We start from the raw sequence: 22,248 nt of genomic DNA, 5'->3' as shown, positions 1-22,248 counted from the left end.
TATGCACGGATAACTGTAACGACAGAGACACTTTATGCTAGTAAATGCGGGCCATAACTGGTTTTACAAAAGGCGTGAATGAGCACAGTTCTTGTTAGATGAATAACTGTCCCTTGTAGAAGTTTTAGACAATCATTATATTATCCGCTTTTCAGAGAAATATAATGATAACAATCACTAAGAAGATATGTTATGACATGTTCCTCAGTTTAAATTCAATTTGCTGTACAAATACAATAGGTAAAATGTCAACAATCCTCTTGACATCTTATAGGATGTTATTGTATTATGCTCTCCCTCTTTCATCTCCTTTCAAATAAACGTATGTGATAAATATAAATAATTACACTTTCACGCGGAGGTTTACACGCAAGTGCTATATTCGAAATGCACAAGAAATCGTGTGCTGTAGACGAAGATGCATCCGCGATTGGCGACCTGGGTTCAATGGCCAGCCGGCACAACTTTCGCTGCAATGTCGCCGGCATGAAGTCAGACATAATAATAACCCGTAGCCATTAATCCCATAAAAGCTCATTAGTAGTTGACATGACCTTTGACTAACTTCACTGCACCCGGCACTGATGATGTAATCTTAGAAAGAGGTACTGGTGGGTACCTTTTACTCTGATGCACATTTAATATATGCCTACATACCGTAATGTTTGTCTTAAAGATAGTGCCGTGTTTGCAAGTTAACAAAGCGGAAATAAGTGGTTGCTTTTTACTATTGAGCTATGACTATTTTGGATACCATAACTGGAAATGAAAGTAGTGTCGTAGTGTGATGCCCAAATTTTGAGTTTCGAAACTTTAACATCGTTAAACCTTTTGTCTGCCTCTATTCTCACGCGCAGTCATTCGAATTGTTTATGTGCAATCTATTAGTGACTTCGAATCGCTGGCCAGGAAAACGACAATGTCGGACTATTCATATACATTATCCATGCCCGGTGCATTTAAGGCAAAAACCTACTGCATACAAAACAGATAGTACTCTGTCTAATCTATATTAGATTTTGCATGTAAACAATGAGACTATTATCCTTAATGATCGTGTAGGTAGCACTAATTTAAATAATTAACCTTTTATCGTTTTGCACGATCAATGGAGTTAAATCAAAAAACTGTTTCGAATCGCATCTTTGCGTAACAGTCGAGAACATATTCAAGGTGAACTAGTCCCTGCGTCGTCGAATGGTGCTGCGAGTGAACATCTCCGTGTAGCAATCACTGCGCTAGTTAAAAGTATAGGTACCTTCTGCCATATGCGACTGTGACAGACTCGCAACTATTACATAATGACTCCGGCAAACATAACATTACCGGCATAAAAAGTAAATAATCCCTCGTACAATAACAAGACTCGTTGACACAGAACGAATCTCTGCAATACCGTCAGTGGTGTCTGTGGATAATGCGATATGAGGCGTCCTAAAAAGCTCGTAAGCGGTGACTTTCAAGGCTGACGACTAAGCTAAACGAGATTGCTTGTCTGTATTTGCCAGCACATCCCACTTTGTGTACAAACACAATAAAGACGAGATGCACGAATTAGTCACGGTATTTTTTTTTTGTATTTAGCATTTTAAATAGTATATCAAGGATGTATTTGTATGTGGTATTTAAATACTTTTTATAAACTATTTTTGACATCTCTGCTAAGAATTTTAAAAGAAACGGGGTCCAGTAACTAAATAAAAAAGTGGGTTTTAGAGAAGTTGTTTTCCTTGAATACTCTGTCTTTCTCTTCTGGATTTGTCAAACAAGAAGATAGTTGTCTTGATCATCCCACTCATACGTACAAATATTTTGGAGTTGGTAGCGTCCACATACCTAAATAAAATAACATAACGGAATTTTTACTAACACACATGACTTATGGCATGCAGGTGATAAGTACCACCCTTAGCCTAAAATAACATCTCCATTAAGTACTCACCGCCACAAGAGCATCATTTCCGTATGCTCTGCCTTCGAGGGCAAGTTCCTTGTCGAGCATGGCGTCCAGCTGCTCCAGCTGGTGGCACGAGGCGCGGGCGGCGATCCAGCTCGAGGCCAGGATGAACGAGCCCAGGATGAAGGAGGCAGCCACCACCGTCAGCGCCGCGATCCTCGCGATTTGCACCGAGGACGACTGTCGCTGTCGGTATGCCTGTAAGAAGCACAAATGTTAAACGCTATTTGATTTCTTTAACAAAAGTACCTATCTGAAGGATAATCAAACAATTAATTGCAGGAACGTCTGAAAACGATACCACAATGCTTAGAAATAAAAAAGTAAAAGTGGAAAAATACACCGTCTCAGGCGAGACTCGAACTCTCGACTCTGGTTTGGATCACTAGCCCATCGCTCTGGCAACTGAGCTACCGAGACTTACCATCGGGTAACGGATAACGACCATTGGTCATTAGGGGGGGGTCGAACGGTCCAATTCTCAATAATGCTTAAGCATTATTAACCCCTAGAGCTTTGAGTCCATTTGCGTTGGGTGTTCGCGGGCCGGGGTTTGGAGATTGGAGACCCCTGCTCTTAAGCACCTAGGTATTCGATGGAGGTACCTACCTCGGTTTTTACACTTAACCTTAACTATAAAGTGGCCCATTATTTAAACTAAGGAACAGGAATGGTAAATTAGAAACTACCTATATTTTTGTGTCACCCTAAATAATGTAAGTATCGTGACGTATCATATACAAAAGAATATTAGGTAATTAGAATTAGGCGGGGCTAGTATGATATCGGTTTTTTATTGCCGACATAAAAAAGACGAACACTTATGTTTATCAATGTAAGCACGAAATATGAGTGGCACGAAGACAATAAACGGAATTAATTACTGCCATTTAGAAAGGTTGTTCTATTAACACATATTTTTAGGATCCGTAGTGAACTGGGAACCCTTATCGTTTCACTATATCTGTTTGTGTCTGTGCTTGTCCGCGGTTTAGCTCTGTGATAGTTAGTATTAGAACGTTGAAATTTGGCATGAGTATACATAATCACGCCAAGAATTTGGTAGAATAAAAATAATAGTTTTTTTTTTAGGTTATTCCCGTACACGAAAAGTGGGGACGATAAAACCATCTTTTAAGTTTGTCTATTGTGATGAACAGGCAACTACGGCACCCTACACTGTGTACGGCCCGACATGCTCTTGGTCGCTTTTTTCTATTTGAATACTTGCACTAAATAGTAATTATTTACTTTAATGCCAACACATATATTGGTAGGCATATAATGTCCTAAGCAATTATTTTAAAATATTTCCATAAGATAGACGCAGTACCTAAATACCTAAGTGATTAGTTAATATTTCAAGAGAAATACTGTAACCCCTGTGTTTTTTCTACATTCGACTTCTTACTTATTTGTTTTTTTTTTTGTAGGTACTACTACTACTATTACTTGGATTGAAACCATACGAGTTTTAAGCAACATTAGGTCTGTAGTACGAATATGTAGTTTTCACTACAATGCCCACAAGCACATTGCGTCGCCACCCGAATACGGATTGTCACTGATACATAATTTACTGAATTTAGATACAACGTCCGTTATGACACGATTTATTTTAAACCCTCGGTTAAGTTATAAAATACATACACATAATAATTATGTTGACATAGATATCTATGTTCTACGAATGTGCAATCTTAATAAAAACCGATGTAGATGAATAATCATTAAATAACAATTTAATAATAAAAAGAATTGTTTAAAATCGATTAGTTTTGTCTGTAGCAACACTTTCCGGTCGCTCAGTTCAGCTAGCTTTAGTTTGATTACGATTCGAAAATAAACCGTAAGAATTATTTTCTATAATTCGTCTACCATTTAAATATGATTACGTAGTTCCGTTGTACCCCAATTAATTTGTTCGATTACTATCGATAATGTACGTACAATAAAGCTTTAAAGAAAATATGAGGTAGGCGTACCATATCACTGCAACCAAACTTAAGAGGTTTCAAGTGTAATATCTTTTACAGTACATATGGTGCTACTTTACCCCACTAGTGCAAAAATTAGCATAATATTACGTTACTGTGTCGAACGTTTAAAGGGCCATATGTACTGTAAAACGTTGTACGATACATGTGCGAATAGGTAATTCGAAACTCGTGTCGATTTAAAACACTCCCTTCGGTCGTGTTTTAATTTATCGCCACTCGTTTCGAATTTCCTATTTTTCGCACTTGTATCGTAATGTACTATTTCAACACACATGCTCAAAACGGCGTTTTTATTCCTCCAATTTTTTGCTCATAATCCTAGATATTAAATACGCGTGCTTTTTCAGTATATTATAAAACTTGTGCTTTTTCATTATGGGTTAGGACCGTTATGGGTTCTAATAAATGCCAATACTCATTTCTCTAAGCACTCTTTAATATAAAGATCCGACTTCATTGTTGACATGTTATAAAACTTTTCGTCTTACAGCCGCAATTATAAATTCCTTACCATATCATGTTTTTTTGTGTACTTGTCAAGTTTCACGAACTTTAAGTTTTCGGGTAAATTACCTCTATTATTGGCCATATAAAACTTCGAACCGAGTAGTTGATTAAAATCGAGTTTTACATACGTCTTGTCGTCCAACAACAAGCAACCTTCGAATTTTGTCAATACTTCGAATTTGGTCGTACAATTGTCGAGCTAGTGTTTTAGCTTGTCGGATCTGTTTAACAGTCCGATTTGACTGTTTTATTGCTCGATAGCTCTTATAGCCACCTCTGAGGTGAATCATCTTTATCTTTCTAGAAGCTTCTTTGAATTTTTGGGATTAATCGTAATTAGACCGTCCTGAATTTTGTTTGAGTGATCTTGGGACTTTTTTCCCAAAATCTTGTTATTTGTCCCAGACCTCCGATTAGTTTGTGTTTTCCTGTGGGCTGATAGAGAGTCCTTGTAACGTTTTATGACCATACAAATACTAGATTTTAGCATCTTACGCGACTTAGCTGTCCGGGATCGATAAGAATTTTCGAAGTATTTGTGCACGATCAATATCCTGTTCTCAATTTTCATGGTCGAAAACTTTAAAATGAATAAAGCTAGGAAAATAATATTTTCACCATTAATACTTTGAAGGTTGGTGATTGAACTGTAATTGTCAATTTTTTTCCCGCCATGGAATTATTATTTTTTAAACATTGCTAATTATGTGCCAATTCTATATGAACTATTATGCTTTATTGCGCGCTCGCTTGCAGCTCGCGCGCACAATATCCCCTCGTGATGATGACTAACTTAGCACACTTGTATCACAATGTACTATTAGGGATCGGCCATAGAATCGAATAATAGTGAGGCTAGGACTGAAATAATTTGTTACACTTGTCGGTGCGCGTCATTAGGAATGCAATTATTGTATTAGTTATGTAGTATACAAGAAAATGTGCAAATAAAATGTTGTACGTAAACATTAACTTGGATGCTACAATTATTTCTATTTCTGATTTTTGGTATACTGTTTCTCTGAATCAAGTTATTCGTCTCTCGAGTTTAATGTTGAGAAGTCGATGCTAAATTTACTAAGCCAGTGAGTGCGTGTAAGCGTGTACGAATTTTTATCGACTATAAATGCGTTACATCCTGTTGGATAATGTCAAAAATATGTATTGTACGTTGTTAGGACATTGTTAAATGATACATATATATATATATATATCTAAGATTCCTACTTACCTATTTAAAAATATCAAGTAAGTACCTACATTTAGGCCGTACTGAGTTATCTCAAATAATAAAATTATAGTTGAATTCAAGTAATAGGCAAATAGTAATAAAGTAAAAAGTACTTTCTAGCAACAAAACGGCTACTGATGTAGGTTCATGTTAAGTCGTAGGTTAAGACCCGTAGTAGCTTTAATTGAAGCATAAAAGCTCTAAGTTATATAATACATAGTTCTCTGTAAGCAATTCTCATTAATTACGTTGGAAAAAACGCTAAGTATTTCACTTTTCTTGAATACCCACGGAGCAAGCTCATCACAAAAGAACCAATTCGCACTTCGAACGCCATGGAGTTGTTTTAGCGGGGCAAAGTTAATGAAGTGACGGTTTACTAACAACTCCGAATCCGTTACCACAGAATTGCAGTGTTACATAACTTGCGTACTGCAGGGACGAAGTCGCGCCGGCCTCGGGGGGGCAGAGGGGCCAGTGAAAGTACTTCCATGATTGCATTCGAGAAATCCATCAACATCTTTCGTGAGTGCAAATACCGTCGATTTTGATCTTCACAATTTGCTTTGCTAAAGTGCCTTGCGGCTAATGCGTAACAGTCATTTACTTGATTCAGTCGTTCAAAACAAAGAGATTTTGTATATTATATTATCATGTTGTTTTGGAAATTAAAGAATTCATGTTAGGTCATGCGTTAAGCCATACGTTCGCGGTTGTTCAACGGTTACAAAACTGTTTAACTTATATAAAACATTAAGCTTACATGCAATATTTCCTTATAGGAAACCAGAAACTGCTAATGAATTTCCGTATGGTTAAACGAAATACATGATAATAAGTATTACTATGGAAGCTCATTAAATATTATCATCTGTAATATACCTATAGTAATGGCACCAATCGTGAAACGTTTAGGAGAATTTGGATTATTATTGATATTTCACTGATACCCGTACCCACCTATAATTTCTATAACATTGCGCTTTAAAAGTTAAATGTCTTATTCATCTTTTATGTTTTCGACGTCTTTAATGAAACTTGCAACACGTCATTGACAAATTAAAACTATGTATTTTATTTCTCTATTCATGGATAATATGGTGGCATTTTTTTAAAACAGGCCGAAATGAATGAAACGTAAAACTTAAGCAGCTCTATGACTTTTGCTGATGTTAAATACTTATTTCCCAGGATATGTGGTTACGGTTCATTATACAAGTGTTCAGTATAATATGTACTTATTATACACCGTATTTTTTTCCATTAATTTCAAGGGTTCTTGAGCTTAAATTAAGTAACTTTCTCAAAAACACCAGTATTCTAATTAACTATATTTCGGAGATAATGAATAATTTATTTTTATCTTATAAGGCCCTCACGAGCATATACACTTGCCTTAGGGCCTGTATACATATTTATTAGTGTTTAGTATGAGTGTGTACATTTGCTACTAAACGTAAATACTATCTCGGACGATTGATGTTCGAAACGACATTGATATGTCATAGTTTTCAATTGTTTGTTTGAATTAAATGTAATGCCCGTGTTACAACAACGCTATATGCAAAATTGAATTACTTTTCATAAAAAAAAAAAAAAAAACATTTTTTTTAAATTGACTATGCCTTTTAGTTTCCTTAAACGTACTTACCCATACCCCGGAGTTAACGGAATTCAATAAAAAACACGATGTATATATAATGAAAAGCAATAACGAGTATCATCGTTCTAGTAGTGTAATGAACTCCACAGCTATTAAAATCAGTAACTTGGTACCAAGCCTTAAACTCTGAGATATATAGATCTAGCTAGATAAAATATTCTAAGCCATACCTCAAAAAAAGTGTTTCATAGGTACACTTTTGTATTACCTAGTAATTACCCTGCCTTTCTAGCCAAATACCACCATTACAATTAGTAAGTGTAGTAATGTAAATAACTAAATATTTACATAGATTTATCTATATAGATGTAAGTAGGTGGTACACTTTATCACCGTCACTTTTACACGGTAATTATTTCCATGACAATCAGCTATTTATCTTTACATAACTAAAGAGAAATCGCAAAATAATTGTTCATGAAATTTAATGACGTAAGAGAAATATTTATTGAGGTGAATTGAATCCACCACTGTGTATTTCATGCATGTTTAACTGGACTTTTTACGATTTAAACACACACGCACAGACAGGACGATGAATATTATTAAACTACATGAATCGAAAACTAAATTGAGTAGATATAATAGTTGAAACGCAGAACAACATTCTATTTCATTTGAATGTACGAAAAGACAAATCACTATCGAACATCGAATTAATGTATCGTGAAAAAACCGGATAAGTGCGAGTCGGACTCGCCCACCGAGGGTTCCGTACAAATTAAACTATTTTGTTTTTTTTTACAAAATTATAGTTCTCCGATTTTTCCATGTATTTATAGTAAAAGACGATATTACTTGCCAAATTTCATAGTTTTAGGTCAAGGGGTACCTACCCTATAAATTTTGATTCCCTTGTAAATGTCGAAATTTCCGTTAACTTAGAAGTTTGATTTTTTCACAGCTTCAAGGGACTGTAGACCCAAGTATATGGTTTTAATATCAACTCGATACCTCCAAGCGTTTCCAAGATAAAAGGTGACTTGACAGACAGACTGACGGACGGACGGATGGTCGTACGAATGGACGCAGGGACGAACGAACAAAGTGATCTTAATAGGGTTCGGTTTTTTTCTTTTGAGGTCTACTATTATTTCTCTTAGCGGACACTTAACTGCATCATTGCCTTGTTACAAATAAAATTAGTTAACTGTTAATTGCCTAGCTAAAAGAGTGATAATGGGGAGGAGGTCAAAACAAAAAGGACCCTGACATCAGGAAGGTAGGTACCTGCATAACGAATTAGGTAAAGGCCTTCTGAATTGACACACAGATATTTGATATGAAATGTGGAAGTGGAAAAAGGCAAACTGAAATAGGCGAGAAGGATAACATTAAGAAGTTACCTACCTACATGACAATTGTTAATCATTAAAAGACTTTATAAAAAAAAATAAAGCCTATCAACTCATTTTGTGATAAGTATGAAGTTATTCGTCTTCCATGCAATGCAACTGATTTACTCGACTGAATAATACATAGTTAGTTATTTTATAAGGGCGCAAAGTTGTTGTTTAACTCGTCGTACTAATATCGCAACCCGAGAAAGCGAAATATTCCAAAATTGAATTACGAGCCTAGGTGGTTCGAAAGGCAGAATCTTGAGCCTTGCGAGGGTTTCAATGCACGACGGTTAAACAAACTTTGTCACCGAGTGAAACACATAATATTCACCGCACCAACGCTAGAATAAAACATTACAAATCAAATCCAAATTAACGTTATTAAATAGTTATCATTAAAAATCATCACTTAAAGGTCAAATCTACCAGCAAATAACTCAAAATTTGCATAACGTTAGGTACTTTGCCACTCTCGTATATTGCAACTTTCTCATCTCTTTTTAAAGAATAAAGAAAAAAAAACATTAAGCAATTGGTCTCGGTATCATATTAAAGTAAGGAATATTTGAATAATGATCGTTCCCAGTGGAGGCTTATCTAACACAGTATAAAGCCATCTCATGCTTCATAACAACAACCATATTAAGAATAGCCACTTTCTACTGAAGATGTTCACAATACATTTTGTCTCGACTCGACTCGACTGTAAGCTAGTGTATCTTGACCTCACCATTCGTAACAACCATCAATAATCTGATATCTAATAATATCTGAATGTTTCTGTATTGAGGTGTGCAATAAAGTATATTTGTATTGTATTGTATTGTCAGACTTATAATGGTACAGTCAGCATCAAAAGCAGCGGATCAAACAAGGTCTCAAAAGTATCTACCATTCTGTAATAACTTAGCAAACAGTGATGGTTTTATATCTAGAACAATCAAGACTGTAAAAGATATACTTTTGAATGAAAATGTTAGAGATTTATCTATATTTGGAAAAGTTATCCGGGATGTCAGATACTTTTGGCGCGTTGTTTCATCCGCTACTATTGATGCTGACCGTACCCAGATAGTGCTCGGTAGGCGTCAGGATATCTTTGTAATTGGTTGGAGTGTTGGGTGACTATGACTAACATGCGCGTATTGTACATGTCCAACGCAATGAAGGCTTATTTAAGATTTTGTAATTTGATTTTGATTTTATATTTACCTCAGCTCTCGCTCGCACTCAAATATATTCGTACCAGACGAAATGAAATAAATATCGAAGTAACATCTTATTTTTTAATTATTAATACGGGTCTTGAACATTATCTGTGCGCTTCGGTGTCGAATAAACAAATAAACTTATTGATATTCATAATGATTGTTCAGTGTACCTACAACGTTCGAATTAATATCTACTGTAGGTAATATGTTTACATATCACGTCGACGGTGTAAAAACCAGCAATATAACGTCACGAAAACTAAACAAGTACCTGTTTAGGTAGATATCTGTGGAAAACAAAACTGTAAACACGGTGATTGGGCAGACATCGAGAGCTGTGGAAAAATGTTCTGCTTAAAAATATTAATTTGTTAACTAACTCACAGCTTCACAATAGAAATGTTTATGATTTGCATTAAATTAAATTACCCATTCATTTTATGCGGACGAAGCGGCTACATTTTTTGATGATTGACATTATAATACGGAAAAGTATTGAAATAATTGCGACTGGCATTCATTACTATTGGAATATTCCGGAATCCCCTAAAGAACGATTTGTTTGTACACCTACTTTGAGTAGGCTGTGGACAGCTGGCCAGTCGGACATGACGCAAGACCGCTGCAGCTCTGCGGCCACGTTCGGTCAACTGTCCTAGTAACGATTTCACTGCAATTGCTCTTATTGTTTATTTTTCTCTACTGCTGCAAGTTAACCCATCTTCAATAAGTACTAAAATTCCCACTTTATAGGTCTGAATTGGACAATCATTTGGCTAATAGTTGCTCAAGCATGTTTCGTTAAGCAAGCAGGCAGGTATTTTTTTGTTTGTTTGGATACCTGTAGGTATCAGTTTATTCTCATACGACATTAATAACCTTACCTAAATGCAAAACTGAATGTGTATATTTAATGCGAGATGCTTTACCGACTTTTTGGTGCCATATCTGATTAGAAACTACCTAAGCAGGACTATATTATAAAGTCAGGGTCATTATTTTTAAGACGATGTTTCAGTAATATCGTGGCTAGATAAATACGTGAGCTGCAGGAGCGTGATAAGTGGCAATGTTAATGGATGGCCAGGGACAATAGAACAATGATTTTCCCACATTCGTACGCGACGCAATTCTCGGAAAGGAACGCTTAAGAATTCATTTACGTGGCTACGTCAATCGCATTTGCATGACCGGGACGGGAGACGCTATCATAATTTCTGAAGTTTAGTGTTTGCTTACATTTACGATTAAGAAAAACAAGAACAACAAATATTTTAACCCACACAGTGGAATTAGGCTAACTTGATCATAAATATTTTAAGTATGCCGAGTAAACTCGTTTTTGCTGTTCTTACAAACGTCATCTCATCTGTTTATTATTTTGGTGAGAATACCAGATTGAAATATGCACCACAATAAAAACGTTACTGTATATTCATATCCAAAGAAAGCGTTCAAAAAAAAATACAGACAGCGATAGGTACTTAAATTTTATTAATGCTTGTTGATCATTTATGTGATATATTTTATTAATAATACCTACCGACCGAACACAGGTTAAGTAATAAACATTTATCTACTTGAAACTATTCTGCCATTATTCCTAGTTGCTATAATATTGCTAGCAATATTTTAGATTTTAATCGATTTCATACTTAGATTACTCAATGTTATAAATCATCCAAAGGCCTATAACCACGAATAGACTGTAGACATTGCCTTAAGTAGAAAAGGAAAACATCAGAGATTAGTTTTCATAATACCCTATAGTTTTGTAACACGTCAGTCATCAACCTTGAATTTTACTGTCATAGTTATTACCGGCCTTTGTTGTGAATGGTTAAGCATCCCACTTGTTACGAAGTAATGGATAAAATCTGTCACGAACAGCCATTAAGGTGACCTATGTCTAAATACTATTGAATGTCAGCTTACCTAAGATAAGTTAAACTGTTTATAGAAATTCTGTATATAGGTACATTGCATTAACAATAAATGTTACCTATTATTTATTTTTTGTTTACCGCAGACAAATAATACTTTACTTGACCCCAGCTGCCGCTGCCTTTCGCAGGAGAAACCTGACGACTCTAAACTAAACATGGAGTTAATAGACTTAAAAGCTATTATGAAACATGTACCTACTATAATGGTAATGGTATTGCGCCTTCCCGGCCAAAGTATGTTAAGTAAGCGTCTTTTTAGTGATGATATATAAGCAGAATAGGTATTTAACAAAAAATATATTTGTTATGTTAATTAATAACGTACAATGCACGTGAATGTCTATTTACTTTAGACTTATTTCCTACAGCTCTAAATACTTTTAATTGAATAGGTACCTTACTAAAACTGTTGTTTAGTTTAACATTGTCTCAGTGAGTTAATTAAGTTACGTTAAACATGAAATTATAAATGCAAGGTTTTTTGCAATACTATAGTGAAGCAAACCATTTTGCTAGTAGAATGTGTGTAAGTATATCAAGGGCAATTAAGCCCTTGTTTACAAACAAGTAGCCACTAACACGTCAGCTCAGCACAGCGCAAGAGAAAGGCGCTTTCCCGCATCGAGCCGTTTTACTTCGCAACCGACGTCTGACTCCTTTATCCCGAGTATATTCAACCAGCAACTCTAAGAACACAAACCTTCATCTTAGAACAGTGTCACAACCTAAAAAAATGGATGACAATACGTAGATCCGTGAGCGTTACGTGCTTAACATAATTTGAAGCGGGTAACGGGTAAATTCATACCGGTGGCGGTTCTGAGGCGCTGTACTCCGACGGCGGGTACTCCGGCTTCATGGTGATCGTGGCCATCGAGTCCGGCTGATGCTCTTTCTCCATCACAATTTAATACTGATCACGATTAAAGGTAAGTTTTTGTATGCGCGCGCGATGTCTGACGTTCGAAGTAGAAGTGCGCGCGGGTGAATGTTGCGGAGCGGCGTAGGCGCAGCGCCGTGGTGGGGCCGCTGGCGCCCGGGCTCACTTCCCTCGCTGCCGATGTCACATTGGCCGTCATCGACAGCGTCTAGCTAATCATACTATTTGTGATGTGTCAAAATCATCATTTTTCATACAATCTGTGTAGATAACTGTAAAAATACATTCAAGTAATAATTAAGTAGGTACGTACTCGTAAAATGGTTTCTACCTCTAGCTCACCCATTAGAATCAGACCAAGTCTGCAGCTATTTTGATAGCCCAGACTGTGCATGTGTTATTTTAATCGTCAAACTTCTATGAAATTATGATGTATAAATAACACTTGCACAGTCTATGCTATCAAAATCGTTGCAGCTAGAGTTATCTTGGTCTAACTCTACCTATTAATTTTCACCAAAGCATAAATTTTAAACTCTGTTATAAAGTTAATTTAATATAATTGCCATAAATATAGCATCGAACCGATATCACAATCATACCTACAAACGAGTGGGGAAAAATAATTAAATTCGATGAGGATACTTATAATAGGTAGGTACCGACATACATATTTTTTGTTATGCCTTCGCACAGACAGCCGAAAGAAGAAAATACGCACAAAATAGAAGTGTCGGAAATCAAATTATAAGTTTTGAGTGACGTTGGCGTTCCGACTGCTTGAGGGTAAACCTTAGAGACTTGCATAACAGAGTTTCGACAGTAGGTAGCTACAGTTACCATTCTGCGTGTCCCCTGAGACTTGTGATTTTCTTAAGCAAATAACGTTTGTGTATTATTTAAATCCCCACTTTACGTGTACCCTACACAAGGGATTTACTTTCACTCCTCTATTTTTTAGGGTTCCGTAGTCAACTAGGAACCCTTATAGTTTCGCCATGACCGTCTGTCTGTCTGTCTGTCTGTCCGAGGCTTTGCTCCGTGGTCGTTAGTGCTAGAAAGCTGAAATTGGGCATGGATATATAAATCAATAAAGCCGACAAAGTCGTACAATAAAATCTAAAAATTTAATTTATTTTAGGGTACCTCCCCTACACGTAAAGTGGGGGTGAATTTTTTTTTCGCTTCAACCCTATAGTGTGGGGTATCGTTGGAAAGGTCTTTCAAAACTAATAACTTTTGAACCATAGGTCCAAAAAATATGAAAAAAATCGTGGAAGTAGAGCTTAAAAAAGACATTAAATGAAAACTATAGCGGATATGATCAGTTTAGCTGTTTTTGAGTTATCGCAAAAAGTTTTCCCTTCATAGTAAAAAGACTTACTTTAATTAGGTACTGATTAGTGATTATGCAAATTGCCTATTTGTTTAACTCGGGTGAAAGGTACCGTTTCATCCCTTCGTTAACAATTTACTATACTTTAAGCTCCAGTTTAGCTTATTGTGACGGAAGAGTAACTACGGAACCCTACGCTGAGCGTGGCCCGACATGCTCTTGGCCGGTTTTTTATTTATTATGGATTGATTTTACCACTTCGTTGTATGAATAAAGACATTTATATAGCTACGTTTCTATTTCAATATTTAAATTAAGGCTTCAAATTTGAAGACTTAAATATTTGAAGCCTTAATTTATGGATTGAAATAGAAATACAAATGTCACTCAATTTACATCACTTGTAACTGAATTTAAATGTTAATTATACAACGATTCAGTGCACTATTATACTCATTATGCAACAATTTAGAGAACTATAATATGCATTAATCATGCAACACGCACTCAGTCTAACTATAGAACAAATGACATCAACGTGCGTCTGTGAAATGTGACTGAACTTCAATATTCGAGGCTTAGATTTCAATAGGTTTAATAGATACCTAGTACCCAGTAGAAAAAATATGATGTACAATTACAAAAGTAAAAAATCGGTCAAGTAACGGATTTTGCCGCATTGACCTTAGAGATAGTTTGAGTCCCTGGGAAGGACATAGGATAGTTTTTATGTCGGAAATCATCCCTTTAGAGGGTGAAAATGGGGGTGGAATTGAGATAATTACAAATACAAAATAAAAAATTCTGCATTATTATGAAAACCTACAATTGTCTTAATACATGGGATGGGGCCGCCTAGTAAGCAAAGTTGCTTGTGTTGGGAGACACCCATGCTCTTCCTAAGGTTACTCGTGGTAGGTACCTACTTAGTACCTATCATAAAAAAAAAGAAAAATTTTGAATGCGTGTGGATTTGGACTGGAAATAAATATAAAATGTATTTTGCATTACTATTAACGCGCAATATATATACGCACCCTATAAAATTTTCGTATGTATCGACTTATATCATTAAGTGAAATGCAATATTTCTTTTGAGACATATAAAATATCTTTAACCCGATTTGCGCTCGCGCGAGACTGTATGTGTGTGTGTGTGTGTGTGTGTTTGCGTGTGTGTATGTGTGTATTCATTTTATTTTAACTCTCTACCTCATCGTAACTCTCATCGTACTCTTTAGCCAATTTACGAGTATTTTTTGCATTCATGGTGAGTTTTAGAATATATACGAGTATCTAGTTCTTTAATAATTTTGTTATATAAGTGGATTGACTTTTGGGTAAATTGTTTGTTGGCAAATGTAATTGGTATTGGTAGCCATTGCAACATGTATTATTTTCCTTTTATACTTATACTTTGAATTATTTGGTACTGTTTTTTTAGATACATTGCATTGTGTGTAATTTACGGACAGAGGGTCACTAATATTATAAATATATCCCATTGCTCTAATTATAAAATGGAAGTGCCTCTTTACTTTGCTCAACCCGTTACCATCAATATGTCGTCTCTTTGACTTCCCCAATCCAAGTGAACGAGCCTGTCCAACATTTACCGTGTCCCCACCACTTGCTAAAACTACCGTGTTGCCAACAGCATAACGTTATTTTCCCAGCCACCCCTGTATCAATCGGGGCAACATAACAATGTTGTCACAGTCCAATTATTATTCAACTGCTATCTTAAATGTGAACATATATAAATCATGACACTAATATTAAGGCCTCTACCGAAAAAAAACTGTAAATTTCAAGCCGCTATAATTTTGTTTCTAAGCAAGATGACTACGGCTTTCTTACCGCGATAAAAAGTCTTATTATTATATTATATATTGCAATATAAATATTCTGATTTTACGCTGTTCGACTTTACAAACAGCGATCAGCGAGAAGAGATCTCTGAAAATTGGTATTTTCCAAATAGCAAGAAAATTTGCAACATCTCACTTAAAATTACCTTAAAGTTTCGTGCATTTCATAATAAATAACTAATTTAGTATGTTGTCTCCTTAATAGAGGCCTCGAAGCGGCAGATCTCTAGGAACAAGTGACCCTGGACTCATCACAAAGATTGCTAATAGAATTTGCGAAAACGAAGCATACGTGTTATAACTATCGTAAAAACTGGGGTAGATATGCGGCTAAAATGCAACGAACTACGAAAACATTAACAATTCCAGCAGATGATGCAGGCAAATATGAAAAACGGGTCCGTAAAAAGCTACCACTGAATGTGCTAGGAAAAAGCTGCCTAACACTCCTATAGAGAACATTATAAATAAATAACTGACAATTATCTAAATTAAAAGTCGCTTTATATTGTAGTTATTCTAAAAATCTTAGTTTGTTCTCAATCGCATCAGTTTTTTTGTCATTTGAAGTTTACAGTTTTTTTCCAGTAGACCTTGGTCCTAGAAGCGACGGTTCTGTAGATACGATTTTTTAAATGTTTTTCCAAAATTTCCAATACATACACACATATATATATATATTTCATTCAGTAGGTTACATGTCTTAGTTTGATTCTGTGTACAATCTGCCTTAGCGTCCTGAAGATCCAAGTCAGTTTTCTAACCCTTCCGATGATCTATTATATTCAATATGAGCATACCAGTTTAGATGCTAGTCTAAGGTAATTCCTAGATATTTTGTTTGGGTAATTTTCTCTACAGTCGGACAGTTACAAGTATTAGCGTTTAATGGATGACAGGAGTGGATTTTAAGAGCCAGGTCAGGTTGTGGTTGCGTGCCGTGTGAGATAATGAAGCAAATATAATTTATTTTTTAAAGTAATTTAGTGTTTAAAGTAATTTGCTCTTAGCCACTTCGATATTACTTAATGCCTACCTAACCCTACCTAACTCAGCATTTTCTTTAACCTCTTTCCAAGACTTTCCGGTAAAAACTGCGGTGAGAATAGGTTTAGGCGTATATATAAATGAATGAATTGCCTACGAATTGCCTGATTATTGAGATATAAGCAGGTGAATGAATGGCATTAGACTTTATCCAGGCACTATAGTTATGGTATGGTAGGTTATGGTATTGGTATGGCATGGTTGGTACTTTATGGTATGGTATGGTATGATATGAAATTCATTTATTCGTGACAATCACAAACATTGTGATTGTGTCACCTTTTAGAATGCCTATATAAGCTACCCAAATGAGTACCCAGACGAAGTCGCGCGCGAAAGCTATTCAGTCTCTCTTAATTCTGGTGTAAATAAGTGCAGAAATGTATGGATCAGTATACACTTTTGTCTCAGGCGACGCCGCTTGGCATGACTTGGGAATCCCATGTTGGGATTGTTCCTTAGGTAGAATAAAGCTGATTTAATCCCGTAGCCATGAGATAGTGCTGTGAGTTAAGCTGCAGTTATCCTTAACGCACTAAATTTAGAAACCACTCCCGTCAGCGCGACGGAGATATTTACCTAAATTTCTCAAATCTGAAAAGAGGCTCAGCTGGTATTTCCTCTTAAGAGGGCAGAATAGCTTTGCGATCCTAGCTAAATAACGGTATTCTTTCTATGAAATTCCATTTCAGGAGAAAACGTATTCCACTAACAAAATCATAACAAATCACTTTGATTTTGATGTCGATCGCTTCAGCATAATATATTTTAGGTTTATAAGTTTCGTTTTTTTTTGTTTTGCAAATTTTGAAAAAAAGGACAACCTATAAAACCTAGTTTTTCATTGTGTCAATAACATACTAAAAAAACATGGAGAATGTAAAATATTTGTAAAATAAAAGTGGAAAAATGATTTCTCTTTTTGTATCACGATCACTTCCCTCTTATCCTATTTCACCCCCAAATTTTATTTGATATTAAAATAATTTTTAAGAAAAAAAAACCGACTTCAATGAGGGAGACCGGTGAAAGAACGATTATTGTTGATTGTAGATTTCATACAATGTAATTAAAAGACAGCGTCCTACGCCTAATTATGTAGAAAAGGAGGTAACATGTTTTCTTTTGCCACTGCACCCACCTTGAAACATTTCAGATTTGCCCTATGGTTGACTGTGTAAGATACCCGCAATGGGTATTCGACTGTATTTAAGATAAATTATTTCACACCATGCATGAAATAAAGCAAATCCAAGTTAAAGTAAAAATTGTAAGTAAAAGCGCAAGTGCAAGTGCAAGCGAAATTGCAAGTGCGAGTGTAAGTGCAAGTGACAGTGCATAGAAAGTACAAATGAAGATAAAGTCCGTTTAGGGGGTGAAAAGAGAGGTGAAGGTTTATTTGGGGAATCAATAAAAAGCAGATTGGATGAAAAATAAGCTCCCTAAATTACTAATTCTACGCGGACGAAGTCCTGGGGAAAAGCTAGTATACAGGTTGTTTATTTAGTCACCTGCGATAATTTACGGGATGAATATAATAAGTCATACTGAGCAACTTTTACTATGAATCCATCCTCGAAATCACAAAAGAAATTGTCTGTCTCATACATTTTGGCTCTGTGACCTTGACATTTTCTATGGGAGAGTAAATTTTTTTTCACGATTTTGGGGTTGGTCCCAAAGTGAAAGTTGCTCAGTGTGACCTATATGTTCACCCCGTAAATTATTGCAGGTGACTAAATAAACAACCTGTATTACAAATGCAGTAAAAAAAGTAACTCTTGTCTGTTACCCCTTCACGTTTAAACCGCTGAACCGATTTAGATGAAATTTGGTATGAAGATACTTTGAGTCCGGAAGAAGAGCATAGGCTAGTTTTTATCAATCATCATCATCATCCCACGCAGACGAAGTCGCGGGCAGTAGCTAGTATTTCTATAAAAATATAATAAGTACAGTCAGATCACTAATAGGTTGGCAGTGATTTTGACAGTGTAGGGAGTTATAGCTTTTTTGCTTCTTTTTTTTAAATTATGTAACTTATTCATACAAATTAAGTAGCATACATAGTTTCAATTTTTGAAATACTGATATTTATAATTTAATATTTTTGTTTATGTTTAATATTATTCAAATTGATTAATTTATCAGCCGTTTAAAATGCCTGTCAAGAAATTACATAATGGCGGACGAATGTTTAATATGTCACCGTATTTAAGAATTATTTCGCTTAAAATTTAGTTTTTTCTTCGCAAGTGTGATGAAATACATTGTTTGTAACTCCGGGGGTATAAGAATATTGCAAACTCGGGTCTCTAATTCCCTCCAGCCTGTCGGGAATTACCACCCTCGTGTCCAACATTCCACTTACCCACCTCGTTGCACAATGTACCATAGTATGAATTGCGACCATCAAATCGAGTTCGATTTTTAGGGTTCCGTAGCCAAATGGCAAAAAACGGAACCCTTATAGATTCGTCATGTCCGTCTGTCTGTCCGATTCTGTCACAGCCACTTTTTTCCGAAACTATAAGAGCTATACTGTTCAAACTTAGTAAGTGGATGTATTCTATGAACCGCATTAAGATTTTCACACAAAAATAGAAAAAAAAACAATAAATTTTGGGGGTTCCCCATACTTCGAACTGAAACTCAAAAAATCTTTTTTCATCAAACCCATACGTGTGGGGTATCTATGGATAGGTCTTCAAAAATGATATTGAGGTTTCTCATATCATTTTTTTCTAAAATGAATAGTTTGCGCGAGAGACACTTCCAAAGTGGTAAAATGTGTGCCCCCCCCCCCCCCCCGTAACTTCTAAAATAAGAGAATGAAAAATCAAAAAAAAAAAAAATGATATACATTGCCATGTAAACTTCCACCGAAAATTGGTTTGAACGAGATCTAGTAAGTAGTTTTTTTTTTAATACGTCATGAAATAAAAAAAAAAAATTTTTTTCATCATACCCATACCATCCATGTGGGGTAGGGATAGGTCTTCAAAAATGATATTAAGGTTTCTAATATTTTTTTTTTCTAAACTGAATAGTTTGCGCGAGAGAACCTTCCAAAGTGAAAAAAAGTGTGCCCCCCCCCCCTGTAATTTCTAAAATAACAGAATGAAAAATCTAAAAAAAATATATGATATACATTACGATGCAAACTTCCAACGAAAATTGGTTTGAACGAGATCTAGTGAGTAGTTTTTTTTAATACGTCATAAAATTTAAAAAAAAAATTTTTTTTCGTCAAACCCATACGTGTGGGGTATCTATGGATAGGTCTTCAAAATAGTACATTACGATACAAGTGCGAAAAATAGGAAATTCGAAACGAGTGGCGATAAATTAAAACACGACCGAAGGGAGTGTTTTAAATCGACACGAGTTGCGAATTACCTATTCGAACATGTATCGTACAACGTTTTACAGTACATATGGCCCTTTAAATGTTCGACACAGTAACATAATATGCTACTTCTCGCACTAGTGCTATAAAGTAGCCCCATATGTACTGTAAATGATATTTAGGTTCCTAATATAATTTTTTTCTAAAGTGAATAGTTTGCGCGAGAGACACTTCCAAAGTGAAAAAATGTGTGTCCAAAGTGGTAAAATGTTGAACGAGATCTAGTAAGTAGTTTTTTTTTAATATGTCATAAAGGAACCCTTCATGGGCGAGTCCGACTCGCACTTGGCCGCTTTTTAGGGTTCCGTAGCCAAATGGCAAAAAACGGAACCCTTATAGATTCGTAATGTCCGTCTGTCTGTCCGATTATGTCACAGCCACTTTTTTCCGAAACTATAAGAGCTATACTGTTCAAACTTGGTAAGTAGATGTATTCTATGAACCGCATTAAGGTGTTTACACAAAAATAGAAAAAAAACTATAAATTTTGGGGGTTCCCCATACTTAGAACTGAAACTCAAAAAATCTTTTTTCATCAAACCCATACGTGTGGGATATCTATGGATAGGTCTTTAAAAATGATATTGAGGTTTCTAATATCATTTTTTTCTAAACTGAATAGTTTGCGCGAGAGACACTTCCAAAGTGGAAAAATGTGTGTCCCCCCCCCCCCGTAACTTCTAAAATAACAGAATGAAAAATCTAAAAAAAATATATGATATACATTGCCATGCAAACTTCCACCGAAAATTGGTTTGAACGAGATCTAGTAAGTAGTTTTTTTTTAATACGTCATAAAAATTAAAAAAAAATTTGTTTTTCATCAGATCCATTCGTGTGGGGTATCTATGGATAGGTCTTCAAAAATGATATTTAAGTTTCTAATATCATTTTTTTCTAAACTGAATAGTTTGCGCGAGAGACACTTCCAAAGTGAAAAAAAGTGTGTCCCCCCCCCTGTAACTTCTAAAATAACGGAATGAAAAATCTAAAAAAAATATATGATATACATTACTATGCAAACTTCCAACGAAAATTGGTTTGAACCAGATCTAGTAAGTAGTTTTTTTAATACGTCATAAATGGTACGGAACCCTTCATGGGGGAGTCCGACTCGCACTTGGCCGCTTTTTTTTTAAATTTCGTACAAGCGTTCGGTTACGTAACATTTGTCATTATAGTTATGCAGTCACCCATTGATTACAAAGACAATACTACTATACATTTGCATTATAAATTGATCATTGTTTATAAATTCGTCTAAAATAAAAATAAAAACAGTATACAATCATGTGAAAAAGCAGATAGGTAAGTAATAATTTGCTTAACCACGCCTTATTTCTAAAGATACATTTGAAAAACTACGCCTACCTTTTTTTCGAGGAAAATCCTTCTCCTCTTTGCAAATGTAATAAAACCTATGCAAAACAAACTATGCATATGCTCTGAAAAAAGCCGCTTTCCTGTACATGTACAAAAAAGCGTGGGCCCCGTATTTAACGACGGGGATCTTTCTCTTTTACTCTCACTAAGACGTAATAAGAGTGACAGAGAAAAACGCCCGCAATTGATGAACTTCGATTTTCGCGGTTATAGCCCTGGATTCCATGTGGATGCGATTTATATTTTCTAATTAAAATACTTAAGGTGTTACGATGCCGGACATGTGTTTCAAAATTAATAAATGGCAGCCGTTAGCCGCCACTGTCGAACTCAAAAATGGTCACGATTTTTTCATTTGTAGTCTGCCTCTTTCGCACTCATGGTATATTCATATGCGTGATGGCTTACGTCTTGCACACTTTAACTATCTTTAATTCTTTAAGCGTCATCTACTCATCGTAGAT

General features: G+C 35.5%; 2 protein-coding genes across 2 annotated transcripts in view; one reads left to right on the top strand and one right to left on the bottom strand.

Moving 5' to 3' along the window:
* LOC133523564 (uncharacterized) overlaps positions 1-12,847 on the bottom strand; it is a 94,923-nt gene extending 82,076 nt beyond the window's left edge. Inside the window, exons 1-2 of the mRNA XM_061859218.1 lie at positions 12,667-12,847; positions 1,943-2,155 (exon numbers count right to left, since the gene is read on the bottom strand). Of these exons, the coding sequence (XP_061715202.1) occupies positions 1,943-2,155; positions 12,667-12,759 (306 nt within the window). The 5' untranslated portion in view covers positions 12,760-12,847. The remainder of the gene's footprint in view (positions 1-1,942; positions 2,156-12,666) is intronic.
* LOC133523573 (UBA-like domain-containing protein 1) overlaps positions 1-22,248 on the top strand; it is a 136,791-nt gene that overhangs the window by 90,214 nt on the left and 24,329 nt on the right. The gene's annotated exons all lie outside the window — the stretch shown is intronic.

The sequence above is a fragment of the Cydia pomonella genome, chromosome 12 (assembly GCF_033807575.1).
Source record: "Cydia pomonella isolate Wapato2018A chromosome 12, ilCydPomo1, whole genome shotgun sequence".
Taxonomy (NCBI): domain Eukaryota; kingdom Metazoa; phylum Arthropoda; class Insecta; order Lepidoptera; family Tortricidae; genus Cydia; species Cydia pomonella.
This window is presented reverse-complemented; position numbering and strand designations above follow the sequence as displayed.